Source organism: Lutjanus erythropterus, chromosome 7 (genome assembly GCF_056507025.1).
Source record: "Lutjanus erythropterus isolate fLutEry1 chromosome 7, fLutEry1.hap2, whole genome shotgun sequence".
Taxonomy (NCBI): domain Eukaryota; kingdom Metazoa; phylum Chordata; class Actinopteri; order Lutjaniformes; family Lutjanidae; genus Lutjanus; species Lutjanus erythropterus.
Window position 1 is genome coordinate 13,674,153 of NC_139323.1, and position 27,635 is coordinate 13,701,787.

The window sequence follows — 27,635 nt, forward strand, 5'->3', positions numbered from 1 at the left end:
ATTATTTTACTTTGTACAGAGAAACAAAATTATTTCACAAAAAACAAAAACTACCAGGGTCAAAATTATTAGCCTCCCTAATGCTAAAAGTGAGTTGTGTATCCTTTTTGCTGGATAACAGCCTGCAGTTGTTTGTTGTAGTTTTCATCAAGTCTCAGGCTCGTCTCCTGAGGAATCACAGTCCATTCTTCTTTGGTGAATCTTTCAAGCTTCTCCAGATTTGATGGTCCTCTGACATGGACCTTGATCTTCAGTTCACCCCACAGATTTTCAATAAGATTCAAGTCAGGGCTTTGTGCAGGCCAGTCAATAATGCTCACTTTGGTCTTCTGGAGGTAGTTCTTCACCAGGAGCGTGTTGGAAGACAAAGCGACAACCCAGACCCTGTTTTGCTGCTGGTTGTCTTTCAAAATCTTCACATATCCTTCTTTCTTCATGATTCCTTCCACCTTGTAGAGATTCTCAGTTCCAGATGCACTGAAGCATCCCCACAGCATAATACTCTCACCACCGTGTTTCACTGTGGGGACGGTGTTCTTTAGGTTATACGTCTCTCTCTTCTTTCTCCAAACATAAGCAACATCTCTATGGCCAAAGAACTCTAGTTTTGTCTCATTTGAACCAAAGGACACACTTCCACTATGCATAATCTTTCTCCAGGTTGTCCTTAGCATACTTCAGTCTGGCTTGAAGGTGTCTCTTCTGCAGAAGTAGAGTTTTTCTTGGTCTTCATCCTTGCAGTCCATTCCTGTGCAGGGCTCTAGTGATCGTCTTCTTGAGACTACAATTCCTGACTTGGCTAAGTCATTCACTAGTGTCTTGAAAATTGGTCTGGGGTGTTTAGACACATCTCTCACTGGTTTTCTTTCCAGAGTCTTTGAAATCTTTTGCGTCCTACCTCTGCAAGACTTCTTCTATACTGTGTGGCTGTTTGAATTTCTTGATGATACTTCTCACTCCAGTTCTTGACACTTGGAAACACTGTGATAACTTTGTATATCCTCCTCCTGCTTTGTGACCCTGGTCATTTTTGTTTTTTTCTGAAATAATTCTGTTATTGTGTGCAAATAGAAATAATTTATGCTTTCTAAAGAAAACTAGTATGTTTAGAAATGCTATGTTGAAAATTCCTTGTTCTGTTAAAAAAGCACTGGGGAAATTTTGAAAAAAAAATCATAGGGGGGCTAATAATTTTGTGTATATATGCAATTATTCAAATATACTGGCTCATTTTCTTTGAAACTAATTTGGTTGTGGATGTCTGGATTTGATTCACTTATAAAACACTGCAGAGTAGAGGCAGCTCTGTAGAGCATGTGTTCAGTTATGCGTCATACTTCTTGCCTTGCTTTCTACTAACGTCAAGCTCACTCTGGCCCGCACTCTCTAAAGGCAAGGCAAGTTTATCTGTACAGTACCATTCAGACACAAGGCTATGAGGGTGTCTGAACTCACCGTAGGTACAGGATCTCTGCAGGTCCGATATGATTCTGAGAATGTTGTTCATCAGGTTCGATCTCTGTTCGTTCTCCAGGATGCTGCCCGTGGAGGGGTAGGCCGAGTCTATATACGTCAGATCAGACAGGTACATCCCTGGAATAAAGCAGCAGACAGAAAAAAAAAGATGAAGTGTGTTAAATCAAATCAGCAGAACCACACACACACACACTTCCCTCATGCTCTCAGCCTTTAGTGAGTCGAGGGCCTCAGTGCTAGCCAAATGAGGACAGAGTCCATCTGTTGGAGGTGTTACTTTAAACACCAGTGGGGAACATGAGGACTTTTCTGTCTGCTCATTATAAAACTACATGTAAGGCTGGACATCGTAATAGGACCAGATTTCCTTGGATGCATGATGCAAGTACCAAGCAGCTGTGGATATCTTGGTGTGATGACCAGCTGGTAATCGCAGACTGCTTCTCTGATATCATAGACAGGACTAAGAACCCTGCACAAACTGTCCTATTTGCATACTGAGCTCAAGTCTTTTTTTTGCCCGCGGCTCCCTATGGATCTAAATAAGTGTGTTGAGTGGATCACTGATCTTCTCTTCAGCCTTTCCAACTCAAGGCCATCTCTCATCCATCCTTGTTACCTCTCTCCTTGCCTTTTTTTTTGGGCAGACTTGGAGCAGAGTTAGGGAATCTTAGTCTCTCATTACATAAATATTAACATGAAGAGACAAACCCAGGAGCAGCTTCCCACCATTCTGAAAATGGAGATTAACAAGCTTCAGAGGTGAACTGATGATCTGCCATTCCTTCCATTCTCAGCTTCCCTCTCCTTCTCTTTCTTGCTCAATGTTTTTTTCACACACACCAAGATTGAGTGCAGATGTAAGAAATGTTATCACACAGTAGACTATATGACACCCCCACCTCCTTTCCTTGAAAAACAGTGTTTAAGTCACAGATGTGCGCACATATACACATGTATTTACAGCACTGTGCATGCAGAGTCTAAACACATGCACAAATAAGCAATGAGAACAGAACTGCAGGACCAGATTGGGAGATAAAAGGGCCAAAACCTTGTCTTCAGGATACCAAATAAACACACAAACACAACACCATCTGATTAGAATCAGAGAGAGAGAGAGAGAGAGAGATGCTGTGAGCAGGAACAGCAGTTCACAAGCGTTCGGAGACGCAGCTGTAAGGGCAGAAAGTGAAAGATGGGGAGAAGAAGAGGAAGAGACGGATCCTGAAGGCTTAACCGCTGTAGCTGCTCTTCTGAGAGCTTGTCAGGGATAACAGCAGTTAGTCATGCACAAATCCATACTGCCTGGAACACCCACAGACAGATGCACGCTCAGAGTAACTGTGGTTAGGGTACACAGACACTTTGTATGTGTTTACATGTGGCAAAGACTGCATGACAAGAGGATCAAGTTTGAAACCTGAGGACAGGAGGGAAGGTATGTGGTCACAATGTATGGAAGAAACTTCATCTCCCATTTGCTTTTCTTAGTCAGTTATGTAAGGGCGGGTTGACACTAGCATTGTTTTGTCCATTTTCCCCCTTGTTGTGGCTTGTTGGGGTTGGTGTGAACGCTGGACTCAAACACTAGTGCAGACTAAACAATTGCTCTTTGGTCCACCTCGTAGGGGTGGTCTTATATCGCTGTCAAGTGAACTCTGGAGCAGTTCACTTCTGGTGTGAACACCATGTTAACCAGCCACAGAAGGGGGACGATTGTACGTGTCATTTCACTGGTTAAAATAATGTTTTTTTTGTTATTATGACTGGTGAAGTAGTAGCATGTTGGCTAACAAAATGCGGACTGGCAGGGGACAAACCTGGACTCACATCCATCCATCCATCCATTTTATCCCTCTCCTCACCAGTGCTTTCCAGCTCCTCCTGGGGGATCCCAAGGTATTCCAACCAAGTACCAAGTTCTAAGTCTACCCCAGGATCTCATGCCCGGGTATGTCCAGAAAACCTCTGGAAAGAGGCTTCCCGGAAGTATCCTAATCAGACGCAACCTCAGCTGGCACCTTTTGACTCAGGGGATCTGCAGCACTACTCCAAGCTCTCTCTGGATGTGTGTCACCCTATCTATAAGGCTGAGCCCAGATACCATACAAAGGTTTCTGATGCTTGTATCCACAATCTCACTCTTAACCTATATAAAGCTATGTCCACAGGTGAGGGCTGGAATGTAGCTTAACAGGTAAATTTAGAGCTTGCCTTCCAGCTCACCTCCCTCTTCACCACAATGGTCCAGTACAACACCTGCACCACGGGCGCCACACCTATCTGCCTGTCAGTCTCACACTCTATTTACTGTCAGTCCTGAACATGACCCCAAAATACTTGAACTCGTTCGCTTAGGGCAGCAAATCACTCCCCACCCGGAGGGAGAAGTGCACAGTTTTCTGGCAGAGAACCATGGCCTCAGACTCGGAGCTGCTGAATCTCATCCCGGCCACTTCCGACTTGGCTGCAAACTGCCCCAGTGCATGCTGAAGGTCACGGTCTGATGAAGCCAAGAGTACCACATCATCCAGAAGAAGCGAAGTGCAATTCTCTAAAGTCTGATGATATGTGCTTCAGATCAACATCAACATGAACACAACTCTGCAGTGCTTCATGATGCACACAAATTGAAATTGTATCATCCTTGCATTGGTTCAATTCAGGAACCGGACTTTTAGTTGTGAACCCACCCTAAAAAAGCTATTTCAAATATTTCAGAACAAAAAAAGCATATCTGCCCATGTCTCTCACACCTAAACACACTAAAGTAAATGACAGCAGTGATAAGGAGCTAACGAAAACCAGACAAGCTCAGTCAGCCTACACCTGGAGGCTCCAGTAACAAATCAGTTTTGTCTGCTCTCGCAGCTGAAGAAGCTCTACAGGAAGCTGCTCAGAAACCTCAGCAGCATTACAATCAGCTCTTACAATTGCTAAAGGAGAAAGCAAAAGGGGAGGGGAATTGAGGGTTGTAATCAAAGAAGAAGAGGTCAAAGCAGCTCGAGTGTGTGCTCCAGACTCAGCAAAAACACTTCTGAATTCAAACAGGTCTCGTTTCCTTTCACTTCTTCTATACAAGAAGAACCATGATGGTCATTGTTGAGGATGGGAAACTTAATGAGGCAGCTCTGTTATTCTCTTTTTCTGTCTTTTTTTTTCCATCAGAGTGACATCAGAGGTAGGCTGGGCCACTCTAAAAAAAAAAAAAAAAACAGAGGAAGAAAAAAGAGGCAATCTCAAACTCCCACACCCTCATCCCCCTTCTCCTCCCCTCTCTTCCTCCATCCCCTCCCTCTTTCTAGTCTCCCCCATCCTTTGTGAAAAACTCAAGGCATCAGTCGTCAGAGCTCAGTCTGTTGAAGTGGCCGGCTATTGAACCATGCCCCAGCCTGAGCCCCAGGACAGCTGAGTCCACTGGGAGGAGCACATCTTTGGGAAAAGTAGAGGCCTCATATTGTGATTTTCAGCTGCAGGACAGAAGGAGTGAGTGGAGGGGAGCACCTCAGAAGACTGGAACATAGAAAGACAGAGATGAATCCTGAGCACTGCAGCTCGGTGAAGACACAACACAAAACACACGTGAAACTATAACTGCAGGAAACACCCCCCCACTGCTGGTAACAAAAAAGGTAAATGTTGCCTGAGTTCATCCTGTTTCCAAGTTTGTTTTTTGGAGTGTGTGTATATGCCGGCATGATAAGTGTGTGTGTAGGTATGTGTATGAGTATGTGTGTCAGGGCAGCTGTGAGAGCTCTGACTGAGAGGTTGGAGAGGTTAGGACATTTCGTGACTGGAGGCTCCGGCTGCAGACAGAAACATTTAGCAACGCTTCTTTGGCTTTCCTCTAGAGTCTGAGGCCTGGGATATATACTGTGTACAGCATGCTGAGAACTGTATCATGTGTGTACATTCAGCACCTACTGTATTGTACTGTATGACCTTCTCTATATAAGACCAGGTCAGGGATGTGAAGAATGTTTAAGATGCCATTTCTGTGGGCAGAACACAGGGGTGAATTCAAGTACAGTGTTTGGTGATTTTGGCAGTCAGTGGAAAGAAAATTAGCAAATTTTGACAATCAATTAATTGTTTCAGCAATTTTCTCAAGCAAAAATGTTAAACATTTGCTTTTTCCAGCTGCTTAAATGTAACGATTTGCTGCTTTTCTTTGCAGCAAATAATAAAAGAATGAGTCTTTGGGTTTTGGACTGTTGGTTAGACAAAAGAACCAATTTAAAGATGACACTGGGCTCTGGGAAATTGTGTTATTTTACAATGTGATGACATTTTTTATAGACTAAGTGATTAATCATCAAAATAATCAGCAGTATAGTCTATAATGAAAACAATCGTTAGTTGCAGCCCTGTCTCCATTGTGTACAGGGTAAATTTTAATAGACAATTAAATGATTTTTTTTTTCCATCAGTGGTTCCTTCTAGATGTAACAGGAAGAAATCCCCCCAACTGTTAAACTTTATCTAAAATTTTCGCCAGACGTGAAGAGAAACAGAAAGCTAAAGAGAGAAAGGAGAAAAAAAATAAGTGAAGAGAAAGAAAAGTAGGACATTCCAGTTAAACACTTGAGGGAGGCTGAACTGATCAGATGGAGAGATTTGAGCTGTGGAGCCAAGCTTGTTTATTATTTCTTGGCTTTTGGTTTCCTAATACAGCACCATATGAGCCTGGCCGCTAACTGGGGGGTGCAGGAAAGAGCAGAGTCAACCTGGTGGACTCGGGGGGGTTAGATCAATAATATTACACCTAACGAGATGGTGACGTGTCTCAGTACATGTTTCTTCTTGTTAGATGTGGGGGTTGTGTGTTCATACATTCAGACACATGGTAAAGAATTCGTAATTTGAGAAATCCAGACTGATTCTGATGGAATACAAGCCCCTCTCAGGGTTGTGTTTAGGGGAACAAGAGGGATGATACAATGTGATCCAACCTAACCACATCCTCTATCCAATACACCCCCTGGACATTAGACACTTCAGTCGCAACCTTCACATGATAGCAAAGGCTTTGAACACTAACAACATCAATCTGGTGCACTTCCATATCACCAACTCACAATTATCTTCAAATGGTTTCACTTATGTGCTGGTCTGTTGGTGGGATCTGTGGAAAATATTCTGTTCGCTACAAAGCCACATCTGTGAATGCTGTAAACGACCATGAGAGAAGAGGATAGTGCTGAGCACACACATAAAAACACACACCCGTTGAGCTTAAAAAAAAAAAAGAAAAAGCAAGCTTGAGGAAAAAGGCTAAGAAAACATTTCATGCTTTTGCTCATTTTTCCGAAAGAGTAATAAATCACAATATCAATACCTCCAATAACTCAGCCTGGAAAAGAAAAAAGAAAGCTAGAAAAGATAAAGAGACAGAGAGAGCAGCTGTCTGAGAAATATCCAGAACATTCTGTGCCGGAGCGGCAGCACTTGGCCCTCAGGTTCACCTGAAACTCAGCCTTAAATGGGTCATTACAACCAATCCACACATAAACTAACCATTCTCCAAACCCTCACACTGGACTATAAATCACAGCAGAATTTCTGTTTGATGTCTTCCCTATTTAAAGTTTTTAAAAGTCCCAGGACAAGCCAATAAAACAGTGGTCAGGTAGTGCACGGTGGGCTGTCAGAGCCAGTTAACCACTGCCCTCCCCCAGCCGTCCTGTCACAGCCGATGTTGTAACGCAGCAGGAGACTGATAGCTCACTCAGCCAGCACCAGCCAGCTGTGGTTTTTTTGGGGTGATGGGCATGCGGCCAATCGTGTCTCACTATGCGACCTGAGGCTGTGTGTGGACCCTTCATGGACAGCTCAGCTGATCTTATCAGTAAAACACATATAGGAGCAGACACAGATAACACACACTGGATACACACATGGACTTGTCCAGAAACCGCTGCTGCTTCGCTGTGCTGACCACATGCGGTTAAACTCAACCACAGCAGACCAAGCTGGACACACAAGATTTTCTTAAAACTCAAACCTACTTCAGCACAACAGATATATCTGTCTGCCAGTATTGGCCTATCACAGCTGTATCAGTGTATACTGTATGATGTCTGATATAAACGGTTTTTGACCAAACACAATAGATGGTTTTTATTTAATTTAAGTTTTATAGGCAGAATTTTACGTACTTACGTGTTTTTTCTTTGTTCAAGTTTAATATACATATATTTGTTTTATTTGTGTTTCTTTATGTTTAATTTACTTAGTTATTTAATTATTAAAAATGCCAGTGAGTGTTTACTACAGAGTTTATTGTTAAACTGTAAAATATCTTTGAAACAAGTGTTTAATAACCATGTTTGAGGGATCACTGCAATATCTGCCGATACATCAATATTTTTTAGATTCTTTTTTTAACTCCCTAATATCTTTATCAGCCTCAAAAATCCAGTACCAGTCAGGTTCTAAAACCTACATTATGAGCTACAAGGCAGCCTGTAGTACTATTGGACATGGGTGAAGAACAGCAACATTTCCATCCATAGTACCTGGAACTTTAAGTCCCAGGAACAACTTTTCAAGGAACTAAAAGGTTCCTTCAGCCAATGTTGTCTATCTCAGTCTAAACACCGGTGAAGATGAGGCACATTAGTTTGCTGACGTATGATAAAGTGATTGTGAAATGACTGCTTTTATACGTAATTTTCGGGAAAGGCTATACAACAACAATGATGCCATATAAAGTAATGGACAGAAACCATCTGTTAATTATTTAACCTATGTTGATGTGTCAAAGCACAATGGACGAAAAACAAACTTGTTTGTGGCTGCAGATTTTTCAAAATGGTGGCTGTAATAAAACAGAGTACTTGACCAATCGGATATGTTCAGCGCAGCAAGCCCCACCCCCAAAGTTCCTGTACTTTTCTGATACTACCCCCACTTTTTTGTGGGTAAAATAACGTCTTCAGAAATTATTTTAGACCCCGTTCCCTGTGGTGGAAACCCAGTGAGTTCTTCCAAAGGTTTCTTATCCCTGAGGAAGGTTCTTGTAGTTTATACGCAATTTATTAGAAAAAATTAACTGTGAGGAGAAAACAAGAAAGAAATGTCTCTGCTGCAGTCTGGAGCTCAATTAGAATCCCCCTAATGAGAGCTTGGACACAGTCGAACGGACAGGTCACCATAGGGAGGAAGAGGTCAGCCAGGAGGTCGGCACAAACAGACAGGAGCAGTGGAGGCATGTAACCAAGTAGAGCCAGTGGGCAATGAGTGTGTAATGCTTGTGTGTGTGTGTGTGAATTTAATAGAAAGCATGTGCAGTCAGAGGTATGAGCTTAAGGTGAGCTGTGACTCAGAGGAGAAATAAAACTAAGAAAAGAGTATGAGTGGCTGCAAGTAACCTCCTAAACCTGCAGATTTACTGCATTTACTGTCCAGCCAAACAAACATTTATATAAAGGCTGTAACAATTTTTAGACTCCCTCCTCCTGGCTCTCCTCTCTCCCACTGACCCTCCTTCTGCTCTTTTCTGAGGCTTGAAACCTTACCAGCAGCATGTGTTCATTCAAATCCAAGTGTCACTTTACAAGTTTGATTTAATCAGCGAGAAAAGCCACCTGAACAGGCAAAGTTAGTATCAGCCTGTCAGCCTGGGTAATAAATTACTGGGATAGACACGAGTTTAAGATGATGTCAACAGCTGGGACTTTGTTATGCAAGAATTAATATTATGCCTGCACGTATCAATGTGAGTGTGCATAAAAGCAGAGCTGTGTCGGTGGTGAGTGGCAGGCAGTGTGTTTGTTCTGCAGTGGGGGAGGTAAAAGGATGAGTGACGTGGAGTGATGGAGGAAGGTGTTGGAGGGTTGAGTGTCTTTATCTTGACAAAGTATGACAGATGGAGAGGGACGGCCTTATATGAACTCTGTCTCCCAGGACACCCCAAACATAAGAACGACGTGTTTGTGCATTTATGTGGGTGTTGTGCAAAAGGAGGAAGGAGGGAAACCCGTTTTCCACAAAGGCCGATTGATTTCAGGGGTTGTGGAGCGGACGGTTGTGGGGGTGGTGAGGCAGAGGAAGGGTGGGGCCGCACCCTAATCCCACATATAGACCTCTGACCCCAACATCAGCCCACATGTTTAGAGTTTCACTACAGAAGAAGAAAAACAGATGGGCGCTGTGGGGCCTCGGGGAGTTTTGGGGGGGTTCCGTCCCCAGTCATATAGAATCATGAAGGTAGACAATTTAGTAGCCAAACAGAGCTGCAAGGATTAGTTAATTGATTAATCGATTGAAAGGAAATGAATTGCAAACTATTTTGACAATCTTTTTAGTCATTTTCCAAGCAAACATGCCAAATATTTGCTGGTTCCAGCATCATTTCTTATTGTAAATGAAGAGTCTGAGTTTTGGACTGTATGTTGGACAAAAAAAAAAAGCAAAGACGTCACTCTGGGCTCATGTAAATTATGATGAGCATTTTTCACAATTCATCAGCATTTTGTTGACTAAAACAGAGGTTCTCGAAGTCTGAGACTGTGGGCTCCCCTCAGACATAGCTTGAATGAAAGCACACCACTTACTAGCTTAGTTTCAGTGAATTCCTACATGATAATGGGATCATGATTATTTTATTTGTTCCTACTAAACATTTCAGCCTTGATAGCCTAATATTGCTGTTTAAAGCAACTCCAGACAACACTAAATACTTAAAAAGGTCTTTCCAAAGGCATTTATCAGCTTCTGACAATGGGAAAGTGGAAAAAACAGAGAAATTCCCCCAAACTACTGTACCTCCAACTACCCCCCGAAACTATTTGAAGGCTACCTAATAATCCGCAAATTAATCGATAACAAAAATAATTGTTAATAGCAGCCCTAGCAGCTAGAAAGAGGCAGGAGCCATTTCTGGAGTTTTATTAGGTTGGTTGTATTCAACCACAGGCTAATGTCTTCCTTAACAGAACCACTTAATCTAACACAGCGTCTTCGTTTTTCCACCTCATTCTTCAGCTTTTTTTTTTTTTAAACTCTAGAGGGGCTCCAGTCCCAATTACTAGCTCAAGTTATGAATGTAGAGAAAATCCTCTTCTAGCTCTTTCTATTTGCCATGGTTTCCCTTTTAATATTTCCAACATGCACTATTTAATGAAAAGATATAAAACACCAGTAATACTTTACCACAATTTATTTCCTATTCCACTCTGGTAGCAGTATTTAATTTCTGTACGGTTTCTTCAATTTTGTTGATGAGGATTTTATGAGATTTTCCTTGCACTGATTGTAAGTACACCATTGTGCACTCTTGAGTTTGTTTTCATTAATTGTTTCATAATGTCAGTACTTTCACTGCTTCTCCACTCATGCTGTTTTCACCTCCCCAGTCCTTGATAACCTCACATCTTAGCTATTTCTTCGCTCTTATTTCAATTCAACCCTTTATTCCAAACTCATTAGATTGTTTCTCAGCCAGCTGTTTCCCACCCATGGCTCAATGACCAAATGTTTTATCCAGCACTAAAGAATGCGCCAATCTGTGCTTTTGAGGGACAGAGTGTATGAGCAGTCATATAACTGAGCTCCGTTGACAAAAACGGTGGCTGGTGACATCACGAATGGATGAGATGCTGAAGGAAGTCGGTCTCTGGCCATGAACCAACAGTAGAGCTGGCTGAGCTCCATGTTGTCATGTAAAGCAGCGCTGCTGCTTACTGTTGCTACTTTTCAAATCCAGGCCCTCTTCTCTCAGCCACTCATCAACCTTTTGCTTTTACTTTTCTCTTTTTTTCTTCTGACCTGTGATGATTTGTTGTATGTTTTAGGGCATTTTGGACTTGTTGTGGGAAAGTCTGAGGACCAGATGGGGAGTGGAAGCTGGGGGATTTTGAGGCTGGGAAATACATTGGCTATGAAAATATAAATACATTTTGTGTAAGTCTTTCCCCCCACGTTTGTTGAACTGCAATTCATCAGACTAAGAACTGACTCATCAGAACTGGTAAATCACTGCAGGAGACTCACTCTTACCAGGAGCTCTATAACCCACGCAACAATCAAACGTCATTTCTGGCAGTAAAACAGCCTGAGTCTTAATTTCACAGTCTTATGGGCTCTAGTTCCTTACCAGATACATGCTCGAATGGTCCAGTGCACTTTACCAAATGTACAAACAGATCATTACCTGTATATATTTAGTGTGAGCAAAAAGTGTTCAGAAAGACAGAAATCATTAAGTTTAACATCTGACTTCTAAGACTAGATATGATGTACCATCCTGCAATTCAGGGACACACAGGTCTTTAAGCCAATTCAGGGCTTGGTAGCCAAAGTTCATTTTTATGTTAACTTGTGTTAAAAAATACAATAAAGACAATTTAAAGCAACTTGACATAACCTTCCTTAACTGTGACAATGATGTTGTGCACTTTCCCTATGACTTGTGATGTGTTTCCTGTAGGCCTTGTTTCTGAAGAAAAACAACCTCTACTTCTCAGCAAGTTGAGGAAACTGGTGGCACACACCACAGTACATTACATCCTTCAATGCATCATTCTGGCCACTTGAAATGCTGCTTCCATAAACCCCTAAATTTTAATTTCATTTCAGTATCATGTTAGCAGTTTGAGTGGGCTTAGTAAACCCAGCCTACAGCAGCCCCAACATATCAGTAGCTAGCCAGAGTTCAGAACTGTTCACTGTTTTTACAGAATTATAAGGTGCAAAGGAATTGGGGTGTTTGTAGAATGGGAATTGTGGTTCGTGGTAAGGGGATAACACTTTGTGGCCACAGGGGGCCGCCTACATGGAATATTTGGTGGCTGTAGATAGCTTTCTTTGACTATGGGTCATGGTTAATGTAGAACCTTTATGAAGGTTATAAAGTTTAGTTTTTGTTGAAACTGTTAAAGAAAGGTGTTGAGTCAACTGTATGGTCATTTTGGGGGGATGGACTTATCACAGCTGTTGTAGTACACTTCATTAGTTTTAGTTAGGTGTACCTAATAAACTGGCAAATAAGTATGAGTTACATGTATGATAAATACTGTATGATAGTGACTTTTTTGTAATTCATCTCAAAGACACCTGCAGTGAGCCAGTTTTCCATGGAAGCAATTTATATCAACTGATCATTGATATAAGTTTGGCTTGGATCACAAAATGACATCTGCATGCTAGGAAGGTTTTTGCCAGTACATACAGTGTAACCTGAACCTGTACGTGTGACATATTGTTGTCTTTTTGAGATAGCAATTAACATCCATTATGCTGTTTAACCAATGAGGCAAAACAATTTTTTCCTGTCTAGCAGTAAAGTAAGCAGCCATCATGCTTAATGAGTTCTCCCATAATTTGCTCTCTGATGACATGCAGAAAAGGATTATTTCTGTCTCTACTCAGACGAAACACGCACAGCGGTCTTGTACAACATCAACTCCTACACAGAAGGTCACAGCAGACAAAAGCCAGTGTCCTGGCTATATACACACACCACCAGAGTGAGTGTTGGGTGAACCTAATTAAAGCAAGCCAAACCAAATCTTAAATACTTAGTCAGCTGTGGGCTTTACTTTGTGTCAATCAACAACACTGTAGAGCACAGCTGAGCTGATGATCGCAGTGAGCAAACCCAGGGGCAAAGGTGACACCACTCTGCACTTTTAGTGTATGCCTGTGTGCGAAACTTGTGTGTTAATATGGGTAAACGTGGAGTAAAATAACTGTGTGCATTCGTGAGTGGCATGAAGCAGTCCAGAGATCTGTCAACACAGCACTAAGCTCTTTAATTATTATTAGATAAATAAGCCAAAGCCTTAGGCCTCAGAGAATCGCCTCTACTGTTCATGTCATGGAGCTGTACGTCTTGAACAGAAGAGCTCTGAACTGTAGTGAGACAACAAACAAAAACCACGAACATTTGACAGTTTGCCTTTAGAAGATGACAGAGCTAGGTTGATGGACTGAAACAGTAACATCACTGTGTCTTGTTCAATTGAAAATTATTACCAGTTGGATGAAAGAGTTTGTGGTAAAAAGAGCAAAGGAAGTTGGATACATATAAATCTGGTCACTCCTTAGACTGTTCCAATAACAACCATGAACCATGGCTCCGACAGAGACAGAGAGACAGACAGTGGGGAGGGAGCACAATTAAAAAGCCACTGTCATATGTCTCCTGACTATTAATAACAGTTAGTGGTGTGAGGGCCCAGCAGTGCACTTAGAAAGACTTATGAAGCTCATATTGTTGCCAAAATATAAGGCAGGCGGAGTTAGAGGCCCTCTGCAAATCCTCTCCACCACACACTGGTTTTCACACGGATGTTATGGAATACAAGACCTGTTTGTCGGCACATCTCAGCCAACAAGACATTTAATAATTCCTATTTATACTGAGGGAAAAAATGTTTAAATTATTATTGTTCTGCTATCTGTACGTGACTTTCATATATCTGTGCAATCTGCTGCTGAAGTGATTTTGCTATAACTGAAAGACCTGGAGAGAAAAGAGGGACAAGGAGACAAAACAGAGAAAGCAGAGAGGAAGGGAAGTACTCAAACTTGGAAGGAAAATGAGGAGGAGGGTGTTTATACAGAGAGGAAAGTAATTAAATGGAAAGATACAGGCAGAGAAAAGAGTGTGAATTTGTCAAGACTAAAAAAGGAATGGGAGTAATCATCTAAAAGAGACTTGGTCAGGAAGGGAAAAAGGGCCATGACCCACTTTCTACCGCTAGTAGTCTCTTCCATCTTTAATCCACTGCTGTGAGGGCTATCCTTTTAAATCTCTGTGCTTTGTTTCAGCCTAACAGCCTGTTGCTCCTCATCTCCTCCCCTTGTTTGGTCTCTGTAGTATCTGTGTACATCGCTCAGTGTTTGTCTGGCTTCTGATTGTAAGCAACATTTCTTCGAAACACCATACAATGCTTTTCCAGATACATAATACTCAAGAGTTAGAAACATGTGAGGGAACATTGCTCATTCATGCCAAGGCACATTACCCAGACATGCAGTACATGTGAGCCAAAAGCCGACCTTGGTCCAGAGAATGGAAATAAAACAATGCACATGGCATATGTGCTGTGATGAACTGAACTTGTAAACTTGTGCAGCCTGTTGAGATGGTGTTTAGTTAGTCATGTATGGACTTTTGTTGATTATTGCTTGTTTTGTTGTTGAATCTGAGAAGTGCCAGATAGGAGTTACTACCGAAATAATGGCCACTTCCATCTCCCCTGGACCAAGTAGGGCAGCTGTGCAGATCAGAACAAACACAATATATCAGTACTGCTCCAATCCAATATTTGTATCAGATACTGACTTAACCAGACTAACACCACCAATCCACGTACCAATCCTGATTCCATATTCTGGTAATTTAATGAATATGTAATAATGACATTTTAAGCGCATGTGTAATGCCGAGCCTGGGGGGTTACCTGAGCATTGTATAAAAGTGACTCCCCTCTTTCCTCACTCTCATGAAACAGTATGAAAGTTTCATATCAAGATTACTGTGACTGATTTTCATTGTTTTTGCAACTGAAATCATTTCACCATGTTTTACATTTAAAACCTTTAAACAATTTGAAATAGAATCATGACCTTTGCAGAGCCAGTGTTTTCAATGACACAACACAAACCCACGTTTGTCACAGTAATGGAAATTTTGAATCGGTAATACTAATCGTTTTTTTGGTTTATCGTGTGGTTTATCATAAAATCCATTATCTTTTCATCCCTAGCCCAGAGCCAAAATGTTGTAGCAGACATATATTAATTAGTAATTAAACAGTTCTACAAAGATATCCAGTTTTCCCTGTACTTTTAAGTAATGTTTGGCCAACTCAACATGTCCACAGTTTGGAAATACTGTTGTCTCAAAACAAAGAAAAGGAAGACAGCAACTTGTGTAAAGCCACTTCCAAAGGATGGAACTTGTGCTGTATTGGTATTGGTAGATATCCAAATTCAGGTATTGAAATCAGATAGGAGCTTTAAAAAGGCCTGCTTTAAGTTTTACTCCCATAGGTGGACACTTTATGTTTTCTGCTCAATAGCTACCAAATCCCTAAGCACTTCAGCAGTGTTTAGTTTAGGTTTGTTGAGGAAGAAAAAAGGAGCCGCTCTGCTTGTTCTGGGGTAAAACTGTAAACCTTGTACCTTCACGACACACTGGTGACCTCTCCGAATTCCCTGGAATGTCTTTGATATTCTGTGGTTCCGTGACAGAGACTAGGCCCCTTGTACTCAGAATCACCAACAAAGAGGAAATCAGGATTCAGAAGACAGGAAAGAGAGGAAAATAAGGGCAGAGAAGGAAAAGGAAAAGGGTGACAAGAAAGAGATGGGAAATGAGGGAGGTGGTAGCTGATGGATGAGCTGTAGTGTTGCCTGTCCTGTTCATGCATAGGGGGTATGTCACTATTGATGATGCTGAATATAGACACTTTATGAAGCTCACAGTAACGGCAGAGAGCCAGTCATAGCTTGGATGAGAAGACACACATGAGAACTGATATTGCTGATGCTGCTGTTAAAGTCGTTAGCAGCTCTCACTGAGGTCAGCAAGGATACAGTACCTGGTTACGCTGTCAGACACACCGGCTGCTGGAAAAACACACGACCATGAAAATGAATAACATCTCTGGATAGTCATGCACACACAGCACTCAATCATACGGATGGACACACAAGCTTGCGCATACCAGGAAAAGTGTGCGCACACGCTACAGATCTGCAGTGCTAGCTGTAATCCTGTCCCCTCTCCATATTGTTCCAAGTGACAGAATTGCCAGAATTCCTAAAGAACCACAATGGCGTCATATGGAAGACACACAAGGCCTGAGTTTTAGGGTGGAGGTAGGACTTAACGATGTGGCACAGAGTAAAAACTGACTGAAGAGTGATGGAGTGGATTAAGAGAGCTAGACAGTCTTTGGCCTTGCACAGGTCCAGGCCACGGTGTTAAATGGAGCAGTGTGTATGTCTGTATGTGAGTGTTTTTGTGCTTGTGCATTGATGAGAAACAGAAGTAGAATCAGCAGGGATGAGAGAGAAGCGGGGGAGTGCCAACAGTCACCCTTCAAATTGGACAGGGCTGAAGACAACTCTGCACAAACTGTTTTCCCTGCCTTCCTCCAACACCCCTGTAGAGACTCTGTATGTGTGCGTTTGTAAAATCTTTCAAGTGAAACACAAATACTACCTCCTACCAAACATTCCACTTGGATGTATGGAACCATGTGGAGGAGTGAGGATATTTAACCCGTCTCACAGGAAGCTTCATCGGAATCAGGGTTCAGTGTGTTTTACTGAGGAGGGCACTGTGCAAGTAGCCAGCAAGGTTGTAGAGGACAACAAGGTCAGACCTCTAAGCAGAAAGAGAGGTCTTCAGGGAACAGAACAGAAGCTAAGCATTCCTTAAAGCGACAGTTCACCCAGAAATATCTCAATATCTACTCACCCCTGTGCTGATGTGAGGATGGGTGAAGATCTCCAGTTCAGGAGCTTCAGCGGAAAACAGCATTGCAGCCAAATCCAGTACAAATGAAGTGAATGGTGACCAGTTTTAAAATGTAAAAAAAGAAAACAAAAAACCCCACAAACTGTCTCCATACTGCTCGTGTGGTGTAATCCGAGTGTCTATAAGCCGCGACATTAAAATTTGACCCAAAAAGACGCCATTTACACCATGTTTTTAGCCTAAAGGTCAACTGTAGCCTCTCAGACTAATACACGTGCACACGCCTGAAGCAGGTACACAAGCTCTCGCCCAAGCAGTGCAACGTGAGATATACAAGATCTCGCGATTCCTTCACATCTGTGTTTACATGCTACCTGGAAGCTACTCAGACAACAGAGAGAGATCTGCTCAGAAATAGTGACTTGTTACGTGCAGAGTTGACTTTGCAAACGTTCAACAAAGAAGGAAATGTCTGAGGACTTCGACATAGAAGAGGAACATCATTTCTTTGCTGCAGCTGCGCCACTTGGGCGAGAGCTTGTGTACCTGCTTCAGACGTGTGCACGCAGTTCCAGTCTGAGAGGATGCAGTTGACATTTAGGCTAAAAACATGGTGTAAATGGCGTCTTTTTGGGTCAAATTTTAATGTTGCGGCTTACAGACACTTGGATTACACCACATGAGCAGTATGGAGACATTTTGTGATTTTTTTTACATTTTAAAACTGGTCACCATTCACTTCAATTGTACTGGATTTGGCTACAACGCTGTTTTCTGCTGAAGTGTGAAGTGTTTTGTGAACTGGAGATCTTCATCCATCCTCACATCAGCACAGGGGTGAATAGATATTGAGTGAAATTTCATTTTTGGGTGAACTATCGCTTTAAGCAATTGCATCTCCACTGGATGCAACTGCATCATCACTTCCCTAAGTGGTGATCAGACAAATCGTGAATTAAAAGTGATGACTGTTTATTATGTAATTTTGCATGCTGAACATTCTTGATTCTTGAACCATTGTTGGAAAGAAGATGCACAAGCAGAAAAGTTAGACTAAAAACAACAGTGCAGCAATACGCCCATTTCAAAGGTTGTTAAGAGAAGTGTATTTTATTTAGTGTGCAATTGCACTAAAATAATAAGTAAGTGATATCAAGCTTCTCCCTTTTAATCATTAATTCTAGACCACTAAGAAGTGGGCTATGTAGCAGTTGTTTAAAAGAATATCCCACTGATCTCCTGATATTGATACTAGTGACAACTAGAGTTAAGCGAGGTCTACCAAGTTGGCATATGATGGCATGGTTGGCATATCATGATGGACTATGATATTATTGCTGGGCTTAAAGGGGTTTTTGTCTTTGCACCACATATCCATTAGTTGTGTTTGAAAAGAAAATAATAATCACAACATCTCTCACATCAAAAATGGAACTTCTGAGGCAAATCTAAGGAAACACACAACATCAAAAGCCTCAGTGGTCAATGACTGTCAGCCATTGCAGCGGCCCAAAACTAGAGACACACCACTGCTGTTTGCAATTCTGCATGCTCGCATAACTTGTGTTAGACTAATCAGCCATTTACCTCTACCAATCCTGAGTTATTGTGCGTGTCCGTAAGACTGCATTCATTCAGGAGCAGTACATGTTTGGGGGGCAGAAACTACAGTATGGTGCAGAGACCAGAACTGGAATTCTGTGGTCAACATGTTAAAAAGTTCCTGGATTTGTAAATATGATCACTAAAATCATTCCTGCAGTTGAAAAAAGATCATTAAGGTGCATACAGTGCAAGACAAGGGGAAGGGAGTTTGCTCAAGAAAAGAATAATCTCATTCTCAGAGTAAAGAAGATGAGGTAAGACTGGGGGGCAGGTACAAAAGATAAAGCACAGCCAGCAGGGACATAGCAGAACTCTTAATAGGGGGGAAACCAACAGGACTGCAGAAAAATGGGGTGTCTGTCAACAGGGGAACTAACGGAGACAGAAAGCAGACTTCGACCCGTAGGCTGGAAAGTGAACGTGTTCTCTCTTGCAATCTTTCCACACAAACAACACTATATGGAAGAATGACCTGTCAACTCTGCTACTGCGCACTTGGTGAACACTTTTCCTAAACAAATACTGATTGTCTGTGACAATTTGAAAAAGTATCAAATACCTTTTCATTAAAATCTTATGGCAGTAAATTCCTCTGCCCTGGAAAAGCATTCGATCAATACCCCTGCTGTTTACATTCCTTTTCTTAGCCTCCGTAAACAAATAAAATGTCTGTTTCAGAGTCCCAACTCTTAAGATCTTGTTTGCTTGCAGGGAGGCCTGGGGGACTTGGAGGGAGCTCCGGTAGCTGTCCATCTATCCATCCAACCAGCCAGCAGCAATGCAGGGGCTGATGTGGAGCCTGTGTGCTCTGCTATGCCTCTCCCTCTGGGAGGAAAGTTACTGCAGGAACTCCAGGGAAGCCCGGAGGACCAGAGAGGCTTCTTTCCACAGGAGTAAAAGAGCCCCCATTGACCCTGATGCCAAAAAGTGCTCCTACACCTTCCTTGTTCCTGAGCAGAGAATTACAGGTTCAATGAATATACTGTTTTTGCAATAATGTGTTAGTTATTCATCACATGGCTGTCTTCACTTGAACATGCTTTGCTGTTCTGAAAATCAAAATAGTTTCTTGGTAATCTCCTAAATTAATCTCATCTTTCATCAGGTCCGATCTGTGCAAGCACCACAGGTCCTGAGCCAGACAAGGACAGAGTGACCCGTATGGACATTGCAGATGTGCGGGAGGTGCTCAACAAACAGCGGCGTGAGATTGAGACGCTGCAGCTGGTGGTGGATGTGGATGGTAACTTGGTGAATGAGATGAAGCTGCTGCGGAAAGAGAGCAGGAACATGAACTCCAGGGTGACCCAGCTCTATATGCAGCTGCTGCATGAGATCATCAGGAAAAGAGACAACTCCCTGGAGCTGGCCCAGCTGGAGAACCGCGTCCTCAATGTGACCTCTGAGATGATGCGACTGGCTTCCAGGTACAAGGAGCTGGAGGCCCGGTTTGCCACAATGGCCGGGGTTGTCAACAACCAGTCAATTCTCATCTCTGCACTGGAGGAGCAGTGCATGAGGACACTGGGACGCAGCGAGCTGCCCGTTGTTCCCCCACTGGTACAGGTGGTACCGCAGAATATACCAGTGAACAATCGTTTCACCAATGAGATACAGAGGGACAATAACAACCGGCCCTTTCCCAGAGGATCACGCATGGACTCCCCTACAGCAAGCCCATTTGGGATTGACCCTCCACCACCACAGGGAACACTAACCTCTGATGGTATGTACCAATTTTAAAGTGGCAGAGGTTGATGCGGAATTAAGTGACGGAACACTGTAAAATAATCAAATGAGTTTAAGAGAAGGAGCAAAAGAGCAAAAATAGTCAATTAGTCCTCATTAATTGCACACACAACTACTGAAGTACAATTAATTAAGGACTGCAATTCAAAACCTAATTTGTTGCAACAGTTGGTACTGCTGAGGCACAGTTGGCTCATCCTTGGCGTGCTACAGAGGCAGTGAAATCATACATTCCTATGAATCCCACTGGGCCGTCTGTATTGGCTGCGCTGCACTGAGCATATGTACTAAATTAGTAGGATGTGGATGAAGCCTCTTTGAACATCGTTAAAAAGACTTTGGAGAATGAGAATATATATTTACTGCAAGGCTTTAGTCTTTGCAAGAAATAAAAAGGGGCGAGGTATTGTCAAATGGAGCAAACATGCAATGGACTAGCCGAACATGTCTCAGAATCCAAGACAAAACCATCAAATCAGACAAAGTCCTCTGAGAAAGATTAGGCTCCTATGTATGTTTCTCACAGAGATTGACTTAATTCTGACATCTGAGAGAGATCATCTCCAATATGAATCCAATTTGCAAGGTTAGAATGCTTCTTGGAAATGACTCCTAAAAATTGGTCAGGGCTGCTGTGTTTTGACTGGCGATTAGACTATGGTGGGGAATGTTGACAGGGGTTATACAACCAGATGGCGAAATGGATGAAATCATTCATAACATCTCTCAGACATCCCACAGACAAAAAGGGGAATCAAAGAAAGCCTGCTTGAATACTTGCACAGGAGTCATTTAGTAGAGTGACATAATATGGTTCACAGAGGAAAGTTGAGGTGAGGAATCCTTTCTCCCATATCTGATTAAATCATTTATCTAAATCGCAGGTTAAATCATACAAAGACTTTAAAGATATAATTACAATAATTAGAATAAAGGGTAAGTACCATTTAGCAAATCAATACGCCAAAGTTAACTCTTAAATCATGACATTTTTAATAAAACATCAGTTTATTGTATTGGTGGTGGGTGTTACAATTCTCCAAATCCACAATTTTTTAAACATTTTAAAATTCATTCATTTATATTTCTACATTTATTTATTTATAAATTTAGTCATTTATATTTTTAAATTCTCCTTTAAAAAGATAGTCTATATGGTATGAAGTGTGATTCAACAGTTGATAGGCTAAACTATTATCTGAGCATAAAGGCCAAAAATAAAATGGATCTGAACCTGAAAAATTGGTTCCCAGATAGAGACAAAATTAGCAGGATTTTCTTGAGAACCAAATTGGGCATGTCATATTATGCAGGTTTGTTTTGTAGTCTAGTGTCTCCAACGTCAATCCAGGATCCTCCAGAAACCAGTCTGAGTGAAATAAGGCTCTTCTCAGCACAATGAGTTTGCAACACCTTGTGCCCACATCAAGCACTAATAATGAATGCCTATTTCAAGCACAATAAGCAGAGAAACAAAGGGAGACATATTCCGAAAGTCTCCATGGAGAAAAAAAACACAAGGAAACACAGAGGGATGAAAGAAAAGAAAAGGCGGTGAAGTGGTTGTGGGAGGTAAAAGGGCAGGGCCTCCACTTGTAGATGACAAAAAGGACTGAGTGTTCTCATGGCTATTTCCAGCTGTGTAAAATAATTCTCCACCTACTTTACAAAGCCCCTGTTGAACTGAAATTTCAATGTTGCATTAGTCAATCATACCTCATTAGAACTGAGAGCTCCAATTCCAAAAGCCTCATATGTATTATAGTACAGTACATTAAGCTGCTGCTCTCACAGACTGCCAAAATCTAATTATTGTCTATGGACGAAACAAATCTCTCAGTCTGGACACCGCTGATTTATCTACAACCAAGACAAACAACTGAAAGCCAGGGATAGATCATTTTTGCTTTGGTGGCCGACACACCATCCTTCACCACTTACATTTAAGGAAAAGAAAAACACACCCCCAAAATATTTCTGCTTCCTTTCTCCATGAAACCTATTTACCCAGTTCCTAGAGATAAGAACGGGTATTTCTTCTTCGTGATAACTTCATGAGATTTACTACACCGATTTCCTTTCATTTTCCACTTGACTGCCATTGTTAAATACACACGTGTGACTGTACGCTTTTCCCCATATGGTGTTTATCTAATCAGAAAGGAAAATAAATAAACATCCAACCTAAAACCAAACCACCAAAGGCCATGACCAGGCTGTCTTTCATGTAGGTCCCTTACTACATTAAATAAACATTGCCTGCCTACAGCTTGGTCTAGCTGATCCCTTTATAAACTACTATGGCTTAATGATTCAATTTATTTTTAACCCTTAACCCCTGAAAGCTCTGTTAGGAGAAACTTACAAGAAAGTGACATAAAACAATAACAGGGAAAATTTGGAGAGCTCCCTCACTGACAGGTCAGATGAACACATATCATTACTAGAAAAATACAAGCATGTGCTGGAGAGTTTTAGAGATCTGTGCTCAGGCATTACACTGGGTCCCTATGTGCTCCTACACTCAGCTGAAAAAACCATCTTCCATGGACCTTTAGGCCCTGGAGGCCCCCACACAATGCTGGTGTTCATACTGGTTTAATACATGTTCCCAGTAGGGAAAACAGAGGAAATATATTGGGTTTGGGTTCAGCTGCTTCATCTTTTGGGTGCAGTGCTACCGCACGGCTTCACTTGAATGCTAAACCCAGGTGAATATTCATTTATGATTTAAGTGTGCACATGCACGTTTGTGTAACTTGAGACTGTGGGATGTTGGGATGGTCTGAGAAAAAGAAGCTTTTTTCCAAAGAATGTGGCCACAATGATACATCCCCTCAAACCATGGGGTCTAACAGACTTCTCTTCCCAAATTTCTCTCCCCTTTTCTCTTGTCTGCTGTCTAAAGCCCCTAGACTGATGATGATGACTTTTGCATATGCAATAAAAAAGAAGACATATTTTTTAAGCCTCAGTATGGTGCATTTGTTCAGGGAGCTAAAACTGAGTGTAATCCAGCCAATAGATGATGTTAGTAGGAGAGAACAGTCAGTAACAAAAGATAGATGCAAAATATAAAGTCTACTATGTCTTCATTTTATATGGTAATTTCTGGATTTTTACTAGTGGATAGAGATGTTATGTTATGCAATTTCTTCTTTCCCCATTCCAATACCTAAACTTTGCTTAAAACAGTTACTCGGTAAGTCAGTGACACTCAGGCTTGCAGCGTCGGCCTTAGCTCTGCTAAAACAACTTTGATTCGGAAATGCACAGTCCACCAGATTATTCCTCCACATGACACAAAGTCCAAAGACCTTCTACTTACTACACAGGCTGGCTACCAAAATGCAGACTGCAACATAATCTGATGCTGAGATGAAGCTGGTGTTTCTCTGACCCACTGACCATAAAAATTTAGTGTACAGGACACTGCTGTTAAGCTGCAGGGTCCCATTTTGGTATTGGATTGGTGCATGAACCTGGGTTCTCGCCAATACCTGATGCCATGCTTTAGGCAGTGTCACAGGCATGTTCCATTGCTGGTATGGGTATCAGTAATGGAAGAACCCAATTAGCAGGTATATTCTCATTTCAACAATATGTTCCCCAAGGGCTAACATTGCAGCTTTTGTTGTTGTTGTTATTCTTGTTGACATGAGAAGAACTGAAAAGGATTGTCAACTATTAAACCTACTACCTAAATACTTTGGATACTGAAGACCATTAAGAGTGATATTGTTATGCAAACTGAAATATGACAATGGATTGTAAACATATTGCAATAAAGATTTCTTAACATGTTGAATATTTTAAATCAGAGCCACAACGCACACTATTCAGCCATTGTTTTGCCTTCCTCTTTTTCAATAACTATCTTTCTTACCACAGGACCCTTCAGGGACTGTTACCAGGTGCGAAAGGCAGGCCACAGCACCAGTGGGATGTACCTGCTTAAGACAGATGGCAGCGATCGGTTAATCCAAGCCTGGTGTGAACATGGCCTGGACAATGGAGGATGGACCGTGTTGCAAAGGAGGAGAGATGGCTCTGTTAACTTCTTCAGGAACTGGGAGAACTACAAGGTAAGTTGAGGTGACTCACTCATTGAATAAGGAACATTTAGTTTGACAGGATAGATGATAGATGTGAGGGAAATATCAAAATATTTTTAAGTATCAGTGACAGCTGTATTCAGAGTTTTTATTGTCCCATTGCCTCACTGACCCAGTCTCAGCAGTTTATTCTGGGGCCACTAAGCAAGCACTTGCTCCATCAATGTAAACAGCTTAGCAGCAGATTTCCTCACACTGAAATCACAGCCAAGAACTGTAGCCAGGGACCTACACACAAATATACACAATCAGAGCTGTGAGCTGAGAGGGAAATGCAACTCAGCTCCACTGGAAATGATCCCTTCATCCTTTTCTTCCCATGTGTCAGCCTTGGCAATTGAGATGTGATCCGAGGTCTGACCGTGAAGCAGGAGAGAGACGAAGGAAGAAAGAGAAAAAAACCCAACACCGTTAAACAGCCTGACAAAAAATATTGGTCTCCGAGTTTCTTCTGCAAAACAATAAAAAAATAAGCCAAAGGCAAGAGTTTTCCTCTCCGTCATAAAATTAGATTAAGCAATCAATACTTGCATGCTGTTTGGACCAGGAAGAGAAGTGTTTTTCTGCAGCTCTGTATTTGCTGTGTTCAACTCTCCGTGCAACTACAGCCAAATCACCATTGCCCCCGTCATTCAGATAATTCGACTTGAGTGAGAAACCACAGATCACAACCTTAACACATTATCATCTCACTGGGAAGCGGATTTGATTTCATTTCACTTGACTCTTTTAAACTCAGCACTCTGCCTAGAAATCTAAGTAACATCACTCTGCTGCTTTACTGTTTGTGTTTTTTGGACCTGGTTTGCCTTCACTGACCACAGAATAAAGATAGATCGGTTCTTTCATCAGTTAGCTAACCCACATGTTGACTATCTGCATAACATTGTGCTGACATTTTAACAAAACCCACAACTGATAATGAATAACAAAAGAAAATGTTGCGGTGCTTGTCATCTACAGAAAGGCTTCGGAAACATTGACGGTGAACACTGGCTTGGGCTGGACAATATCTACAACCTGGGCAAACAGGGTGACTATAAGCTGATGATTGAGCTGGAGGACTGGACAGGGAAGAAGGTGTACGCAGAGTACAGCAGCTTTCACCTGGAGCCAGAGAGCGAGGGTTATCGGCTGAGGCTCGGCACCTACCAGGGCAACGCTGGGGACTCCTTCAGCAGTCACAATGGCAAACAGTTCACCACGCTTGATCGCGACAAGGATGCATTTTCTGGTAGGGTGGACGCGTGATGAATTCCAAATGTTTCCTGATGTCTTTGTCTGTCCATCACACTCACATTGTTTTATGATGTTCTCTTCAACCCCACTAGGTAATTGTGCCCACTTCCATAAAGGTGGCTGGTGGTACAACGCTTGTGGCCAGACCAACCTGAACGGTGTATGGTACAGCGGCGGAGTTTATCGCAGCAAATTTCAGGATGGAATCTTCTGGGCAGAATATGGGGGAGGGTTCTACTCCCTCAAGTCATGCCGCCTCATGATCCGACCGATCGACTGAAACCTTGGACTGTGGTTCCCTTCAAAAACACCTCAGTTTCCTTCCTAATCATTATCCACACATAAACAAATACTGTAAAGGCAGAACCAGGAATCCCTACCATCATACAACAGTGCCTTGTAAAATACAAAGGAGGAAGAGACGGTGGCATGTGTTTACGGCCAGACAATAAAGACTCAGGTGTTCTGTGCCATGGCCCAAGTTGACTCTAACTTTGAGATACAGACTGATGCCATTTCCTTCCCTAAGTAACTGCTCTCCTCCACCTCTCCATCTGGAAAGTAATGGTCCGTCAAGCTCCCTGGGACCATTAAGTATTACTCTCAAGTGTCCTATCTTACTCATTCTTGTTGAAACTCAGTATGTAATAAAGGGAAATGGTCATTTACTACAGATATGAGATTTCTTCTGAGCAGCTAATGGTGACTTATTGAAAGTAGTGTTGCCCATATCAAAGGGTAATGGATGTATGGGGATGTTTGACATTAACAGGATGAAAAATGATGCAATTTAAAAGATGTGTTACCAGTTAGAATATCTGACAATCAAATGGTTAGAGGACAGGCCATGCTAAACCTACTGTCTACTTGTTTCTGGGTTTTGTCTGGATTTCTGGGGTTTCCTTCGACCCCAACAGAAAACAATGCAACAATGAGCTTGTCCAATGTGCATGTGGCTGAGCTGGCTTTAGTATGTAAATATCTTTGGCTTTATTTGTGAAAGGTAATTTAAGAGGTGTGATTTTACTCAGGCCAAATGTTCACAATGTTGTCACTCTGCCATTCTTTGTTATTTATCAGTGTATTTATAGTAAGTATAGTCATGGCCATTTTTATATCTACCCCTGTAACAATGCAATTCTTAATATTTTTTATCCCATGTAGAGATACACTAATAACACTTGAACAGAAGGACACAAATACACACACACACACACAGCTAGCACAAACAAATCCAAAGTTGTTGTCTAGTTGAGGATGGAGAATATGTGACACACACTACGTGTTTTCATCCAAGACAAATTAAATTCTTTTGTAAACATTTCACTGTGTTTCACTCTTCTTCTCAGCTCATTTTAATGAATGGCAAAATATGGGTTAAAAATGTTGACTCCTTCTTTGATAAAATTATTTCAAGTATGAATGTAAAACTGTCAAATATGAGCAGAGCATATATAGCCATGTAAAGGTTGATATAATAATTTAAAACAAAACATTTAATTTTGTTTGATCTTGAGTGCAACACAAGCTGTCAAGGCCCTAAAGAAGATCAGATGGATTTAATCTTTTAAGAAAATGAACTGTGACCACAGTGAAAGAACATTTAAAATCACATTATGCTTGATCTGAAATAAAGAAAGAAGGTAGGCAAAGGAAAGGACAGCTTTGCAGAAACAGATTGGACTATAGCAAGGTAAGGACAAAAATAGATAACAGGGGAGATACTAAATGATGCTGCTGTAGAATAATTTGAACTAAAATGAAATAACCAGAGAGATGCTAAGCACAGATATAAGGCAAGAAAAAAACAGACAGCGCAAAAAATGAGGGGAACATTCCTTCCACATAAAACCATTGAGCTTTTCTTTCCTGAAAATACAAACGAGCCTGGTAGTTTGAAAAGACGGCTCCCTTCTGAGAAACTAAGTCATAACAGACAGGAGCAGTCTGACGCAAACACTGAGTGAGAAGCTCAAACCCTCAACACAACACAGCGCGCCAACAAAACT

The 27,635-nt window shown here is 41.7% G+C and overlaps 2 protein-coding genes across 4 annotated transcripts in view; one reads left to right on the forward strand and one right to left on the reverse strand.

Moving 5' to 3' along the window:
• Nucleotides 1–27,635, reverse strand: part of ralgps2 (Ral GEF with PH domain and SH3 binding motif 2) — a 98,397-nt gene that overhangs the window by 10,997 nt on the left and 59,765 nt on the right. For all 3 annotated transcript variants that reach the window (XM_084722814.1, XM_084722815.1, XM_084722813.1), the window contains exon 10: nucleotides 1,456–1,593. In XM_084722814.1, the coding sequence (XP_084578940.1) occupies nucleotides 1,456–1,593 (138 nt within the window). The remainder of the gene's footprint in view (nucleotides 1–1,455; nucleotides 1,594–27,635) is intronic.
• angptl1a (angiopoietin-like 1a) lies at nucleotides 4,807–26,949 on the forward strand. Its single transcript, XM_084722812.1, has 6 exons — nucleotides 4,807–5,111; nucleotides 19,235–19,491; nucleotides 19,629–20,249; nucleotides 24,164–24,357; nucleotides 25,351–25,621; nucleotides 25,719–26,949. The coding sequence occupies exons 2-6, from the start codon at nucleotides 19,302–19,304 to the stop codon at nucleotides 25,904–25,906; spliced, it is 1,464 nt and encodes a 487-aa protein (XP_084578938.1). The 5' UTR covers nucleotides 4,807–5,111; nucleotides 19,235–19,301; the 3' UTR covers nucleotides 25,907–26,949.

Coding starts and splice junctions, on each gene's coding strand:
- angptl1a (XM_084722812.1), top strand. CDS start 19,302: ATGCAGGGGCTGATGTGGAGCCTGTGTGCTCTGCTATGCCTCTCCCTC. Junction 19,492..19,628: donor TCCTGAGCAGAGAATTACAG/GTTCAATGAATA, acceptor ATCTTTCATCAG/GTCCGATCTGTGCAAGCACC. Junction 25,622..25,718: donor CGACAAGGATGCATTTTCTG/GTAGGGTGGACG, acceptor CAACCCCACTAG/GTAATTGTGCCCACTTCCAT.